This window comes from Mustelus asterias, chromosome 20, assembly GCF_964213995.1.
Source record: "Mustelus asterias chromosome 20, sMusAst1.hap1.1, whole genome shotgun sequence".
NCBI lineage: Eukaryota > Metazoa > Chordata > Chondrichthyes > Carcharhiniformes > Triakidae > Mustelus > Mustelus asterias.
This window is the reverse complement of record NC_135820.1, coordinates 66385040-66399848: the sequence shown is the minus strand read 5'-3', so window position 1 is coordinate 66399848 and position 14809 is coordinate 66385040. Positions and strand designations below refer to the sequence as shown.

The following is a 14809-nucleotide window of genomic DNA, read 5'->3' as shown; positions in this document are numbered from 1 at the left end:
CTGGGTACAACTCCAACCCGCGGGGAGATTTCCCCCGACTCCCACTGACTCAGTTCTAATCGGGCTCCTCAATGCTGGCCTGATGTCGGGGACAGCCACTCCCACCTTACCTTTGACATTTCAGCTCTTTTGTCAATGTTTTGACAAAGGCTGTTACGGTGGCAGGAGCCAGCAGTGAGCAAGTCATTGGTGAACAAGTGGTGCTTGATAGTATTGTCAATGGGACCATCCACCACTCTCCTAATGACTGACAGTGGGGTGATGGGGGACAGTAATTGATTGGATTGGATTTATTCTGCTTTTTGTAGTTGAACAGAGGCCGCGTCACTAAATGTGTTTGTCTTGCACTTATCAGAAGTGAGAATGAGTCGCTGTGGTGTGAATGTATTCCATTTCCAATGTGCTAATAGCTACACCAACAACCACTAAGTTATTTAATCAAAGTCATAATGTGGCTCATTTACACTCATCAGAAGTGCCATACATTCGCACGCAGAGACCCACTCTTCACGAACAAAAGGAATTTGTTGGAAGGCCGTGCCCCTTTATTGAATTCTGTGGGAGCTTGGGAAGCCTATATTTTCCTGTTGCTTTCTCCATGGCAACACCTTGGCCAATTAGAGTTGACCTGCCAGCCAATCATCACCCTTTTCTCCTGCTGTTTAAATTGTTGTGATCGTTTGAAATTTGGTATTCTTGTATTTGTCCGGATGACTGCAAGATGAAGGAAAACTTTGCAAAAATTTTCCTTTTCACTAATAACCACACAAATATACAGATGCAAAGGCACAGGCTAATGGACAGAGAGTGTAAATCTTAGCCAAGGGCATTGCTCCATCTCTTTGCTTATCCGCCAATAAAATTGCAGAAGATTTTATAGTAACGATCGCTAAACGATGAGAGCGATTCTCACAAATCCTGAGAATGGTCCCGTTTCTGATCTGTAGTCAATCAGTGAGAGTGTCTCAAATGCAAGACTCACCAGCAGGTTTGCAGAGCACCCATAACTGATTCCGATGGTTGTCTCACGTTTCAGATTTAAGTTTTTGTCCAGTGCCTTCACGCTGCGCATACAGCCTTTTATAGACCCGCCCGTGGGGAATCGGTTCCTCAGACTGGAAAAGAGAAACGTTTTTCACTTCAGTAAGAAGGGATTGTAAAGCAAACCTAGGATTATTTTGTTGACCTGTGCGGATCGGTGTAAAACCAGGCCACGTGGTTTGTCACCATGGGAGAGATTTTACTCCAACATTTAAAAACAAAATTGCACTATGTATTTACACGATGCGGCACGGTGGCACAGTGTTTGGCACTGCGGCCTCACAGCGCCAGGGACCCGGGTTCGATTCCCGGCTTGGGTCACTGTTTGTGTGGAGTTCGCATGTTCTCCCCGTGTCTGCGTGGGTTTCGTCCGGGTGCTCTGGTTTCCTCTCACAGTCCGAAAGACGTGCTGGTTGGGTGGATTGGGCATGCTAATTTCTCCCTCAGTGTACCCGAACAGGTGCCAGCGTGTGGCATCTTGGGAATTTTCACAGTAACTTCATTGCAATGTAATGTAAACTTACTTGTGACACTAATAAATAAACTTCACTTCAATATTTGATATTGAATAGCTGCATAACTAGAGAGAGAGTGATTGAGAAAGGCAAAGGAAGAAAGTGGAGTTGGAGTGGTCCTTAACGTTCAAGTGGGCTCATTTTCACTGTTATATTAATTACAGCGCAGAGTCGCTGAGCAGAGACTGATAGCCAAGTTCCGCACACATGAGGACGGCCTCAACCGGGATCTTGGGTTCATGTCACACTATCTGTAACCCCCATGACTTGCCTGGGCTTGCAAAATCTCACTAACTGTCCTGTCTGGAGACAATGCACACCTCTTTAACCTGAACTTAAAGCTCTCTCCACTCACATTGTCTGTACCTTTGAGACTTGATTACCTGTAAAGACTCGCATTCCAACCATTATTTTGTAAATTGAGTTTGTGGCTTTATATGCCCCATTTGTGAACTGAACTCCCACTCACTTGACGAAGGAGCAGCAAGCGCTCCGAAAGCTAGTGGCTTTTGCTACCAAATAAACCTGTTGGACTTTAACCTGGTGTTGTGAGACTTCTTACTGTGTTTACCCCAGTCCAATGCCGGCATCTCCACATCATATTAATTCTTAACACAGTCCAACAATTTGTTGAATCTCATCTATATAGTTGACAGTTTGTCTGGTTTGAAGAGGGGGGAAGAGATCAGGATATGTGCCCATGCTGGGCATTGGAGCTTGAAGTCCAGGTTAGTTCAGGTTGGGGATTTCACTCATTCCTCCTTTACACCCGAGCATGACAGGAAGAACTGTGGGCGGCAGAGAAGCACAGTGGTTAGCACTGCTGCCTCACAGCGCCAGAGACCCAGGTTCAATTCCAACATCGGGTCACTGTCCGTGTGGAGTTTGCACATTCTCCCGTTGTCTGCGTTGGTTTCGTCCAGGCACTCCAGTTTCCTCCCACAGTCCAAAGATGTGGGAGGAAATTGGAGTACCCAGTTAGGTGGATTGGCCATGCTAACTTGCCCGTTAGGGTCAGGGGGACTAGCAGGGTAAATATGTGGGGTGAGATTGTTGTTGGTGCAGGCACGAAGGGCCAAATGATCTCCCTCTGCACTGCAGGGATTTTATTACAACTCCCAGGCTACCATGTGAATTGTGCACTTTGGAATCTCCACAGATTGACTAGAAACAACTCAGGCCTAGTACAGGCCTCAAAAGCCTGAAGGGAAGTTCTTTTGTCCTGACCAATCCCGGTAACAAAAACTCATATATTCTTTTGTGGAAAAAGTTGTAAAGTCTTGTTCTCCAGACTTAGCATTTCATTAGTGATTAATTAATTCGATTTAAATTTCCCCTCAGTGGGATCGATGGGCCCATCCCACAGTGGGATGAAAAATGAATTCTCCAGAGCATTAGCCAATTGCTGAATTATTAGTCCAGTAATGTTACAATTTGGCTGCTAGCTGTAAAGACACGGGCTGCCCATTCCAATTTCCCAATGGCCTGACCTGTCTGTGCTGATGTAGATTCTGCTGGAATCATTAAAGGCAGGTTTTAACTTCATGGCTCTCAAGGAGCAGTAAGTCATGGGGGGCGGGGAGGAACCTGCAATTCTGACTACCCCTACATCCAGGGGAAGTTTATCCTCCGTCCCACCATCCACGTGACTCTTACTTGTCTGGGAGATTCTCCACAGGAACTCCACCGAGATAATATTCAGAAATGGAAGGGCGCGTGGCATCTTGCTCAGAAGAAAGAACGGTTTTCCTGTCCACTCGCACATAAATCTTCACTTTTTTTGAGAAAACCATGATTATCTGGATCTGAAAAGCAAACGCACAATTCATCGAATGATCAAGGCTGGATAGAATCTGTTTTGATGAATTATCTGAGGCACCGTGAAAGCTCTTCCATTCATGAGCATTTTGAACATGATTTCAAGCTGTAATACCCCTTATAACCTTAACTTAAATGTAGATTCTCAATATTAAAGTGGAAGGTGGCGTGGGTGGAGTTTAAATTCACTTTATTTTGCACTGACGCCAATTCCAATGCCAATGTTGGTTGTGGTTCAGTGGGCAACACTCTCACCTTTGATTCAGAAGATTGTGGCTTCCAATCTCACCGCACGATTAAAGCAGAAGTCTAGGCTGACACTCCAGTGTAATACTGAGGGAGTGCCGCACTGTCAGAGGCGCCATATTTTGGTCAAGATGTTAAACGAAGGCCCTTTCCATCCTCTCAGATGGGTGCTCAACCCAGTGCATGGAAGTGATCCCTGGTGTCCTGGCTGACATCTATCCCTCAATCAACATCACAGAAACAGATGATCAAATCATTACCATGCTGCTGTTTGTGGGAGTTTGCTGTGTACAAATTGGCTGTAGCGTTTCCACACAACAACACTGACTACATTTCAAGCTTCATTGGCTGTGGAGTCCTCGTAATGATGAGGTCAAGAAGGGCATGATATAAATGCAATGGCGGCATGGTGGACAATGGTTAGTACTGTTGCCTCACAGCGCCAGGGACCCGAGTTCAATTCCGACCTTGGGTCACAGTCTGTGCGGAGTCTGCACGTTCTCCCCGTGTCTGTGTGGGTTTCCTCTGGGTGCTCCAGTTTCCTCCCACAGTCCAAAGATGTGCGGGTTAGGTTGATTGGCCATGCTAAATTGCCCCTTAGTGTCAGGGGGACAAACAAGGTAAATAAGTAGGGTTACGGGGATAGAGCCTGGGTTGTATTGTGGTTGGTGCAGACTCGATGGGCCAAATGGCCTCCTTTTGCATTGTCGTGATTCTATGAAGTTCTTTCTTTACTTAAGATGAAAAGAACAGGAGTAGTTTTGTGTTTCAAATAAATGACTTCTTAATAAAATGTTTATTCCCTTCTTAAAAGTTAAAAAAGCCGATGCTCAGAGTGGACTGGGCAAGTCCCTAATCCATCTCCTTGCTTGCTCCAAAAACCAATTCAAATTGAATCCAATTCATGGTCTCCGCAAGAGAGACACACGAGATCCAAGCTGACAAGATGAGGCATTGCACCCCATTTTGGGCTCAGTCTGATGCTTAATCTTGGCCAAAAGGCCGAGAAGCGATATGAAATACTGATGTACATGAGGAGCTGGATGTACTTGGGCATCAGTTTGCCCATCTAGAATCCCTGGAAATTATCACTGGGAAAGACAGCTATCAACCCCAGCGTTGTGACTAATCCAACGTCAGTCACTCCCAGTCAAGCGACTGCACGCTACTGGAAGCAATTTCTGTCTCACTGCAGCTTGATGTCAAAGTGCGCAGCCCACTACACTCCAGGCCATAACCAAACCCACATTACTGGTTATTCTATCTGCTTCCCTGCACTTTATGCCCTGGATAATGGTACGGCTCTTGGACAATGCCTTTGCTGCGATGTGAGTGAGTGCGTGTTGCACACAATGACACAGAACCCGAGGGCCGTATAATGGCAACAGAGTTCAGGGACTCGCTTTATATTAAAAAAAACTTGTGCCTTTACACGGGGCAGGCTTGGTGGCAATGCATGCTGGTATTCCTCCAAAAATGCCAGCTGACTTACTGTGACTCAGTTCAGTAATTTGTTGATTTAAAAAAATCATTGCATGCTTTAAGGATAAGCAGCTTAAATATTTTCAGACAATTTGTTTGGAATGAGGAAGGTAAACAATTGCCCATTGAGTGGGGCCAAAGCAGATGAATACACTCTCTAGGGGGAGTCTGGTGTTGAATGTTAGCCAAGTCTGGGACTTTCACAACGCTTTCTCCTGCAGGAATGTACGAACCTCCCCCTTCCTTTTAAGTTGTAAACAAATTATTCCGATGCTTTTCCTCCTCTCTTCAGCACCAAAGACTCAGTGCCATGTCTCCAAACTCACTGCCCTTCTTCACACAGCCTATTTCATGTATCCCTATAGTGCAGAAGGAAGCCATTCAGCCCATCAAGTCTGCATCAACTCTCTGACACCCAGGCCCTCTCCCCGCTCTATCTCCGTAACCCCACACATACGCCACGGCTAATGCACCTAAATTACACATCTTGGGACACTAAAGGGCAATTTAACATGGCCAATCCACCCAACCTGCACATCTTTGGACTGTGGGAGGAAACTGGAGCATCCGGAGGAAACCCACGCAGACAAGGGGAGAACGTGCAAACTCCACACAGGCAGTGACCCGCGGTTGGCATTGAACTTGTGTCCCTGGCGCTGTGAGGCAGCAGTGCTAACCACTGTGCCACGGTGCTGCCCTACACAGGGGCAAATCCAAACTCGGCACTTGATCCACCTCATCATCCCTTGGTTGGGGTGTCCTGTCACGTGGGTCTGGGTGCTTCATGTAGTTTTCTTAATGTAAGAAACAACCAAGATAGTTACCTGATGGGAATATCCGTCACTGACAAAGTTCTGGCTTTCACTGTTGCGTTCAACTTTTAGTTCGTTGTTTAAGTAAACAAACAGGACAAGCTTTCCATTATCTATGGTCAGGCAGAGATACTTTTCCTACAAAAAAAAGACTCAATTTAGACCTGTTGTCAGAAACAAGCCAAAAAATAAAATCCTTACAATTTATTTTGACATTCTGAATGCATGGCTCGAAAGTGAAAATGCTAAAGGAATATCCCACTGATCTTAAAAAAGGGAGGTTTCAGTAATATGCTGTAAGGTTGAGGGAGAAACGTTAAGAGAAGCTGCAATGTTTCAGTAGCTGTGAGTGTTGATGCAAACTGCTAAGCTTGGCTAATGCAGACCACACAAAGCAAATCCAATACACCCCTCAGAGTAAGGGATCGGCCGTTTCGGACTGAGCTGAGGAGGAATTCCTTCAGCCAGAGAGTGGCGAATCTTTGGAATTCTCTACCCCGGAAAGATGTGGAGGCTCAGCCTTTGAGTATGTTCAAAGCAGAGGACGGTAAGATGTCTAGGTACCAATGACATGAAGGGATACCGGGACAGAGCGGGAGAGATGGCTTTGAGATGGAAGATCAGACACGATTCAGTTTACTGGTGGGGCAGGCTCGAGAGGCCTACTCCTGCTCTTATTTTTCTATGTACACTTATAACCGAGCTGCCAGGTCTGTAACTTCAGAGGAACAAAGATCAGAAGCAGGAAAAATGTTTCAAAAAAATATCACAATGGACACCATAGACACCTGACATGATACGAACACATTTTTGATGGTTCAGCTTCTGAGTAAAAGTGAAGCATTATTTCTCTCACACTGACTTAGTTAACTTCCTAGGATATCGCCTGGTTCATTGTTTAAGCAATGCCCTCACCCCCCGCCTCTATCTGGAGGATGGTACCTCTGCCCTGGCCCTCCCCCCATGCCAACACTATAGTTAAGAAAGCCCACCAGCGCACCTACTTTCTCAGAAGACTAAGGAAATTTGGCATGTGCGCTATGACTCTCACCAACTTTTACTATAGAAATGCACCATAGAAAGCATTCTTTCTGGTTGTATCACAGCTTGGTATGGCTCCTGCTCTGCCCAAGACCGCAAGGAGCTACAAAAGGTCATGAATGTAGCCCATCCATCATGCAAACCAGCTTCCCATCCATTGACTCTGTCTACACTTCCCATTGCCTCGGCAAAGCAGCCAGCATAATTAAGGACCCCTCGCACCCCAGACATTCTCTCTTCCACCTTCTTCCGTCAGGAAAAAGATACAGAAGTCTGAGGTCACGTACCAACCGACTCAAGAACAGCTTCTTCCCTGCTGCCGTCAGACTTTTGAATGGGCGTACCTTGCATTAAGTTGAGCTTTCTCTACACCCTAGCTATGACTGTAACACTACATTCTTCACTCTCTCCTTTGCTTCTCTATGAACGGTATGCTTTGTCTGTATATTACGCAAGAAACAATCCTTTTCACTGTATGTTAATACATGTGACAATAATAAATCAAATCAAATCAAATCAGGCTTGGAGAAAGTTCCATGGACACAGACAGCTTCTCACTCAAATGGCTGTCCCTCATGTGTGAGCCTGTCGTGGAGTGTGACTGCCTTTAATCTCTCCCACATACACCCTACACAACCACACATACACACACACACACACCCCCAGAGCCATGCACACACCCACACACAATCCCCAAACAGCCCCCAAACAACGCCATCTCACTCCCCTTTATGTTATTGGTCTCTATGGGAATTGGATCATCATTTAGCAGTGATGGGCCCATATGGATCCTGAGTGCGGCAGGGGCCACACGGGACATTTGATGACTGCTGCCCACGAGCAGAATTGCCCATTCCACTGGTTTCCATCCACGTAGATTTTTTCCTTCCGGTATGACTAAAGTGAGACGCATGTGAAGTGAGGTGCGGGTTGACTGCACACAACACTGACCCGTGAGAGCTGTGTACTTCCTCTGCATCCAATCAAGCATAAATATTTATTTTCTTTTTACCACTATTAATATATGAATGATTAAACATTTTCTATAACTTGAACATAAGACCATAAGATATAGGAGCAGAATTAGGCCATTCAGCCCATTGGGTCTGCTCCCCCATTCAATCATGGCTGATAAATTTCTCAACTCCATTCTCCAGCCTTTTCCCCGTAACCTTTCCCTTACAAATCAAGAACCTATCTATCTCTGTCTTAAATACACTCAATGACCTGGTTCCACAGCCTTCTGTGGCAAAGAGTTCTACAGATTCACCATCCTCTGGCTGAAGAAATTCCTCCTCATCTCAGTCGATGAAATATTTGGTGTGTATCAAACGTTTTCAATCTTATTCAAGGGTCAGAGTTAGTGAGCAAGCCCTATTTCAATCTTGCTGAGGTGGAGGGCGGCCACTCATGTGGCCCACTCACCAGCCTAGGTTGTCCATCACTGGCACATAGCCATTGACATATAGGGCCCTATTTTACCATTTTGATTCTAAGTGCTGGGTGGTCTTGAAACTGGGAGTGTTTCAGATCCGACTTTTAGACCCAATCTCAGGCGCCCACATACGCACTCCGCCTGAAAAAATAGCAGCGAGTCCGAATCGTGCTGCAGAAGTCTGTGGGCGGGGCTTAACACGCCCGAAATCCTGCAGCTCCGATCGGCACCTCCAACTGCACATGCGCGGAAAAAACATGATAGAATGCTGCTCCCCTGCCACATCCCTCCGAGGCCAGATAATGCCTCCCCCTGGCCCCCACAGACATTGCCCATCCCCACAACATTACACACCCCCTTATCCCCCCACCCCCTCAGCAACCCAGACCGATCATGGGCCCCTCCCCCCACTTCCCCCTCCACCGATCTCAGGCAGAATGGCAGTGGACCCCCCATTCATCTCAGACAAAGTGGCAGTGGACCCCCTTCCCTCCCACTGATCTCAGGCAGAGTGGTAGCGGATCCCCTGTTCCCTCCCCCACTCACCTCAGGTAGAGTGGTAGTGGACCCCCTTCCCCCCACTCATCTCAGGCAGAGTGGCAGTGGACCCCCTTCCCCCCCACTCATCTCAGGCAGAGTGGCAGTGGACCCCCTTCCCCCCCACTCATCTCAGGCAGAGTGGCAGTGGACCCCCTTCCCCCCCACTCATCTCAGGCAGAGAGCCGTTGGACGCTCAGCACTTACCCCCTCACTAACCCTCACCGCTGGAGCGCCCGTATAGGACTTTTATGGAACATGTCTGTTTCATGCCGAGTCTGGGATGGGCGAACACAGTGGTTAAAGGGGGAAACGCCGGTCAGGTTGGGCGTGCAGCCCATTCAGTCAATTTAAATGCATGCAAATGCATTTAAATGGCTGTCGTGCCCGTTGCGGGCGTGATCCCGATCGCGGCCATTTTCGGGCCTTCGTAAAGGGGGAACCGGCGCAGAGGTGAGCGTGGATCGTACTACTCCCCTCACGCCTAACTTTACCAATTTTTCGCACCCAAAAACAGGCGCAACGTGATGGTAAAATCGGGTCCATAGTCATTTACTCAAATGATTATCATTGTAATATGTAGTTAACCCCAACAGCTGATAATGCCCTGTAGTTGACAGGGAAAGGTTAGACGTCACTGCACTTCCAATGGCAGAACTTGACCAGTGGAATATATTTGAGTCGAGTTGACACTGTGGCATTAGAGCCATACAGAGGGGAGAAACAACATTGTGAAGAGCAGCAATTGGCAGCCTGATGGGAGATTTATGGATTTAAAATAAAACCCAGCTGTAACCAGGTAGAGAACGAGAACAGAAACCCACCTTTTCCTGCATGAAAAAGAGGATGCCATTGTAGGAAGAAATGCGAACTCCTTGTTCAAATCGAGAGACAGAGGAAAATGGACCTGGCATTTTGATTTTAGCATATCCAGTGCCGTCAAAGAAAGAACTGTCACTGTCTGGACCTTGGGTAGATTTGTATCTGCAACGAGATCACAGAGAATGAGTAATTAAAGGCTGGACCCTCAAATATTCAATCTCTTGAATTCATTGGGACAAACACAAGAATGCCAAATTTCGAACAATCACAACAATTTGTTTTGCAGGAGAAAATGGTGCTGATTGGTTGGCAAGTCAACTCTGATTGGCCAAGACATTGACATGGCATTGAGAAACTTAGTTTGTCACAACCTCAGCTGGTTCACTTATCTCCAATTCTCTTCTCACCTTAGGGAAGGAAAGGAGATCCTCCCCTTAACCCAGCGCCACCCCAAGAATAGCACATGTCCCAATCCATCACTCACCCAACATGTGATACGCACAGAGCCAGATGTTTGTAACAAGGGGGACAACACTCACCAATATGGGAAAAGGGATTAAGAAATTGACTAATCTGTTCCATTCTCTACTCACCTCCTGCAAGGTTCATCGGCCGTGGTGTTAAGGTCGAACGTTTGAACCAGGTTGTACAGACTGACGACCTCCGCATTCAGGGTTCCAAGTTCTATGCAGCCTTTAAAGTTGGGATACTTCAATGTTTCGGGAGGCTGGAAGAAACAGCAGCACTCTCGTGAAGAGAAGGAGCATCAACGTGTATATCCTTGTGCACATTTTCAAGGCCGAGAAAACGTGCTGGGTTTTTGCATTTATTATATGTTAACAAGGGCACTGTACAAATCTATACAAAACCTTAGATAAGGCACCACATGGTCACTGCAGAAGATTAATGGATTAATTAGGAGGAGGAGGATAATATATTGGATTAAAAGCTGGTTAGAAGAGTTAACGAAAGATTAGGAGTGAAGGCGGTTCCTCAGAGGGGTGGTTCCCAACCTTTTCACTAACACGGCACACTTCAGTGAGACAAACAATCACGGCACACCCACCACAACTCTAGAGAAATTGGGAAACTTCTTATTTACATGGTAATCTGGAAATCTCCTTCCCCCAAATAGCTTGGGGTTACTCAAAACTGCCAATAATAGACTTTAGCTAGATAAGAGAGCAAGATCAATTGGCGATCTTGTGTCCCCTCCTACCTCTGGTCCAGAAGCTTTGGGTTCAAGTCTCCCTTCAGGACATGATAGCCTCGGAAGGTACATCTGTAACCCTGTCAAACGCAAGTCCTTCCAATACGCCTAACCACAGGCGGTAAGAGCAGGAGAGTTTCCTGATCAGTTACATTGCAGTAAGCACGGTGGCACAGTGGTTAGCACCGCTGCCTCACTGCGCCAGGGACCCGGGTTTGATTCCCGGCTGGGGTCACCATCTGTGTGGAGGTTGCACATTCTCCCCGTGTCTGAGTGGGTTTCCGCTGGACGCTCCAGTTTCCTCCCACAGTCCGAAAGATGTGCTGGTTAAGTGCATTGGCCATGCTAAATTCTCCCCCAGTGTACCCAAACAGGCGCCGGAGTGTGGCGACTAGGGGATTTTCACAGTAACTTCATTGCAGTGCTAATGTAAGACTACTTGTAATAACTAAATAAATGTACTAATAACTACATTTTAAAAAAGGTCTAGCCAAAGATTTGCAACGTTGAGTGCGACTTCCTGTTTTTGTATTCAATGCCCCTTTTTACAAAGTCAAGTATCCCATCAGCTTTTTTAACCTGCCTTTTCAACTTGCCCTGCCACCCCCAAATGTAGGTGAATATATACCCCAAAATGTGGGTGAATATATACCCCATCTGTGGAGAGAGAGGAGAGCCAAGGCTTCAAATCTGGAGATTTGTGTGGGGACTTTCTGAGCAGCCAGGCAGCTTGGGGAAAACATTGCCTTTGGGAGCATAAAGTGATGGTCTGAGGAGTGATGGGGATAATTGCATTCGGTCCTTGGCATTTTTTTCTTTTGCCAGAAGGACTGGACTTCAATATTGCCTAAACCAAACTGTCAATCTGATCCATTTTCCTGGGTCAAGGGTTATAACTCCAGGAGTCAGCTGTATTGCACAAAATAAAGTAAAGCAAAAACCACTAGCTTGTGGTGAACACAAACAGGTCCCAACCGGGATAATGGAATAATGGACCCACTCAGGGTCCTGCTTTATACAGGTTCGGTATACAAGCTCCACTTGGTTAGTTAACTAACAATCCCCAGGGAGTTTGTATTCAGCTAGACCAACAGGGAAGTGAATCGGTGATTCCCCATGAAAGTCCTGGGGGTTATCACAGGTTATAACTGTCAATGCAGCATGGGCCCCCTGCCATTGACAGGCAATCTGCTGCTGCCTAAGGAAGAAGACCCAATGAGACAAGTGATTGCAAGTGAAAGGCTCATTTGGCATCACTTTGGCAAAAGCAGTGCTAGATCGCCACCTGGTGGTGACATCAAAACTGCAACTTAAATGTTGTGACTTCAAAACCACATCAATGCAAATTGAGGTATAACTTAGTCCATGAAAAGTCTTTAATAACATAAAATGAAGCCAATTATGTTGTGTTTTTAGTAACTAAATAAATGTACTAATAACTAAATTTTAAAGGGTAAGGAAAATTGAACAATTCCCAAAAGCGTACGAATTATTGAAAAAAAAAATTCAAGTCCAAAATGGTGAAGAATATTTTAAAATGCTCATTCGTTGGACTCGAGTTCCAAGAAATCACTCCTAAGAACATCCCAGTGTCACTGTGTTTTAGCAAACACTATTGAGATCATAAGTAAGGAAGTTATGTTAAACCTGTATTAGATGGCATCTACAGTTCTGGTCTTCGTATTACAACGAGGATATAGAGGTACAACATATAGAGGGTGCAGGGAAGAGCGAAAACTAAATACGTAAAGATCATAGAATCTCTACAGTGCAGAAGGAGGCCATTCGGCCCATCGAGTCTGCACTGACCACAATCTCACCCAGGCCCTATTCCCTAACCTCACATATTTACCCTGCTAATCCCCCTGACACTAAGGTGCAATTTAGCATGGTCCAATCAACCTAACCCGCACATCTTTGGACTGTGGGAGGAAACCGGAGCACCCGGAGGAAACCCACGCAGACACGGGGAGAATGTGCAAACTCCACACAGACAGTCACCCGAAGCCGGAATTGAACCGGGTCTCTGTTGCTGTGAGGCAGCAGTGCTAACCACTGTGCCACCCCGGATATGTATCAGGAATGGGATTGACAGGCTGAGTCTAGTTTGAATCTGTCCTGTCGTCATGAAAGGCGCTATATAAATGCAAGTCTTTATACATCCTCACTGTTGACATCAATGATTTGGCGCAAGGTGGGATGGATCATGGTATTCCTTAAGGTGGTTAAGAGGAGTGAGGAAGATAGTCGCATTATGTCCTTGCGAAAAAGCAAAAAGTCTTTTAAATTATGAAAGCTTTTGATAAGAGTGAATGGAGGGAGAACGTGCCCTCTTGCGAGGCAGGGTGTAACTAAGGGCTGTCAGTTTATGTGGGAAAGAGCATAACTAGAGGACCTTAGCACAAGATAATCACCAAGAAATCCGATAAGGAATTCAGAAGAAACGTCTTTTGTCACCACAAAGAGTGGTGAGAATGCGGAAGCCACTACAACAGGGAATGGTTGAAGTGAATACTTCAGAGGCCTGGATAGAGTGGACATGGAGAGGATGTTTCCACTAGTAGGAAAAACTAGAACCAGAGGGCACAACCTCAGGGTAAAGGGACGATCCTTTAAAACAGAGATGAGGAGGAATTTCTTCAGCCAGAGAGTGGTGAATCTGTGGAACTCTTTGCCACAGTAGGCTGTGGGGGCCAGGTCATTGAGTGTCTTTAAGACAGAGATAGACAGGTTCTTGATTAATAAGGGGACCAAAGGTTATGGGGAAAAGGCAGGAGAATGGGGATGAGAAAAATATCAGCCATGATTGAATGGCGGAGCAGACTCGATGGGCCGAGTGGCCTAATTCTGCTTCTATGTCTTATGGTCTTATAGATGCAGTTAAGGGGAAGTCAGGCAACTGTGTGAAGGGGAAGGGGATAGAGGGTTACGGTGATAAATATAGCTGAGGAAAAGACGGGAAGGGGCTTGAGTGGAACATAAAGCCTGGATTGGTCTGTTCCTCTGCCGCATTTCCAATTATTATTAACCACTAGAGGGCAAAACATTACCAGAATAACTCTTGATGGTGAAAAGTGTCTCAGACTTTCTGAGAATTATGGTATGCTTGTCAAAGTTTGATACAATGCCCCACTTGAAAAAGGATGGGAATAGCAACGTGGTACTTACAGTGAATTCAGACGGGTAGCCCCCAACATAAAACACAACATCTTCAGGGTTGAGATTCAGCAAGGTGTCATCACCCTTAGCAAACCCATCTCCTCTGGTCTCAGTTACAGTGTCTTTTTCAATAGTGTACGAAATTCGCCCATATTGCAGTATTCTGTAGCGGGAAAAGAACGTTTTAAAGAATTTGGGAATGGTTGAAGTTCTGTCTGTCTCCGGAGTGTGGAAATTATCCCATATCAGATCCAATCCTTTCTGTATTCATCGTACCGGTCACCTTAGAAATGCCTTAAATTCTATCATCACTTTATTAGCAGATGGAAATTTGCTACAACAGACAGCCTAAGAATGAAAGTCACTGATAACAAAACATGCAGAAAACAAGTCATGTCACATTTCTCTGGCTTCTATTTTAACAGAAGAGCTAGCCTTTTAATCATTGGTCCTCTATTAAAGTAAAAAGGATAAATATACAAGTGAGGCGCGACTGATAAATAGACAAGGCTGATGTTGCCAGGAACAGAAGGCTTTTATTCGCTAAAAAGGAACGATGTGGAACAGACAATAAACAGAACAATACTGGGCATGAGGATCTCCCGACTGAGGCCGGAGGGGGAGGGCTGCAGCCTTTGTACCCTGAGGGCGGAGCCTCCAGTTAAAGGTGCAGCCGAATTAAAAGTGTCAG

The 14809-nt window shown here is 45.9% G+C and overlaps 1 protein-coding gene across 3 annotated transcripts in view; it reads right to left on the bottom strand.

Annotated features, from left to right (window-relative positions):
* lama5 (laminin, alpha 5) overlaps positions 1-14809 on the bottom strand; it is a 297320-nt gene that overhangs the window by 29405 nt on the left and 253106 nt on the right. For all 3 annotated transcript variants that reach the window (XM_078236714.1, XM_078236713.1, XM_078236712.1), the window contains exons 63-68: positions 14128-14281; positions 10343-10476; positions 9752-9911; positions 5927-6052; positions 3213-3361; positions 983-1115 (exon numbers count right to left, since the gene is read on the bottom strand). In XM_078236714.1, the coding sequence (XP_078092840.1) occupies positions 983-1115; positions 3213-3361; positions 5927-6052; positions 9752-9911; positions 10343-10476; positions 14128-14281 (856 nt within the window). The remainder of the gene's footprint in view (positions 1-982; positions 1116-3212; positions 3362-5926; positions 6053-9751; positions 9912-10342; positions 10477-14127; positions 14282-14809) is intronic.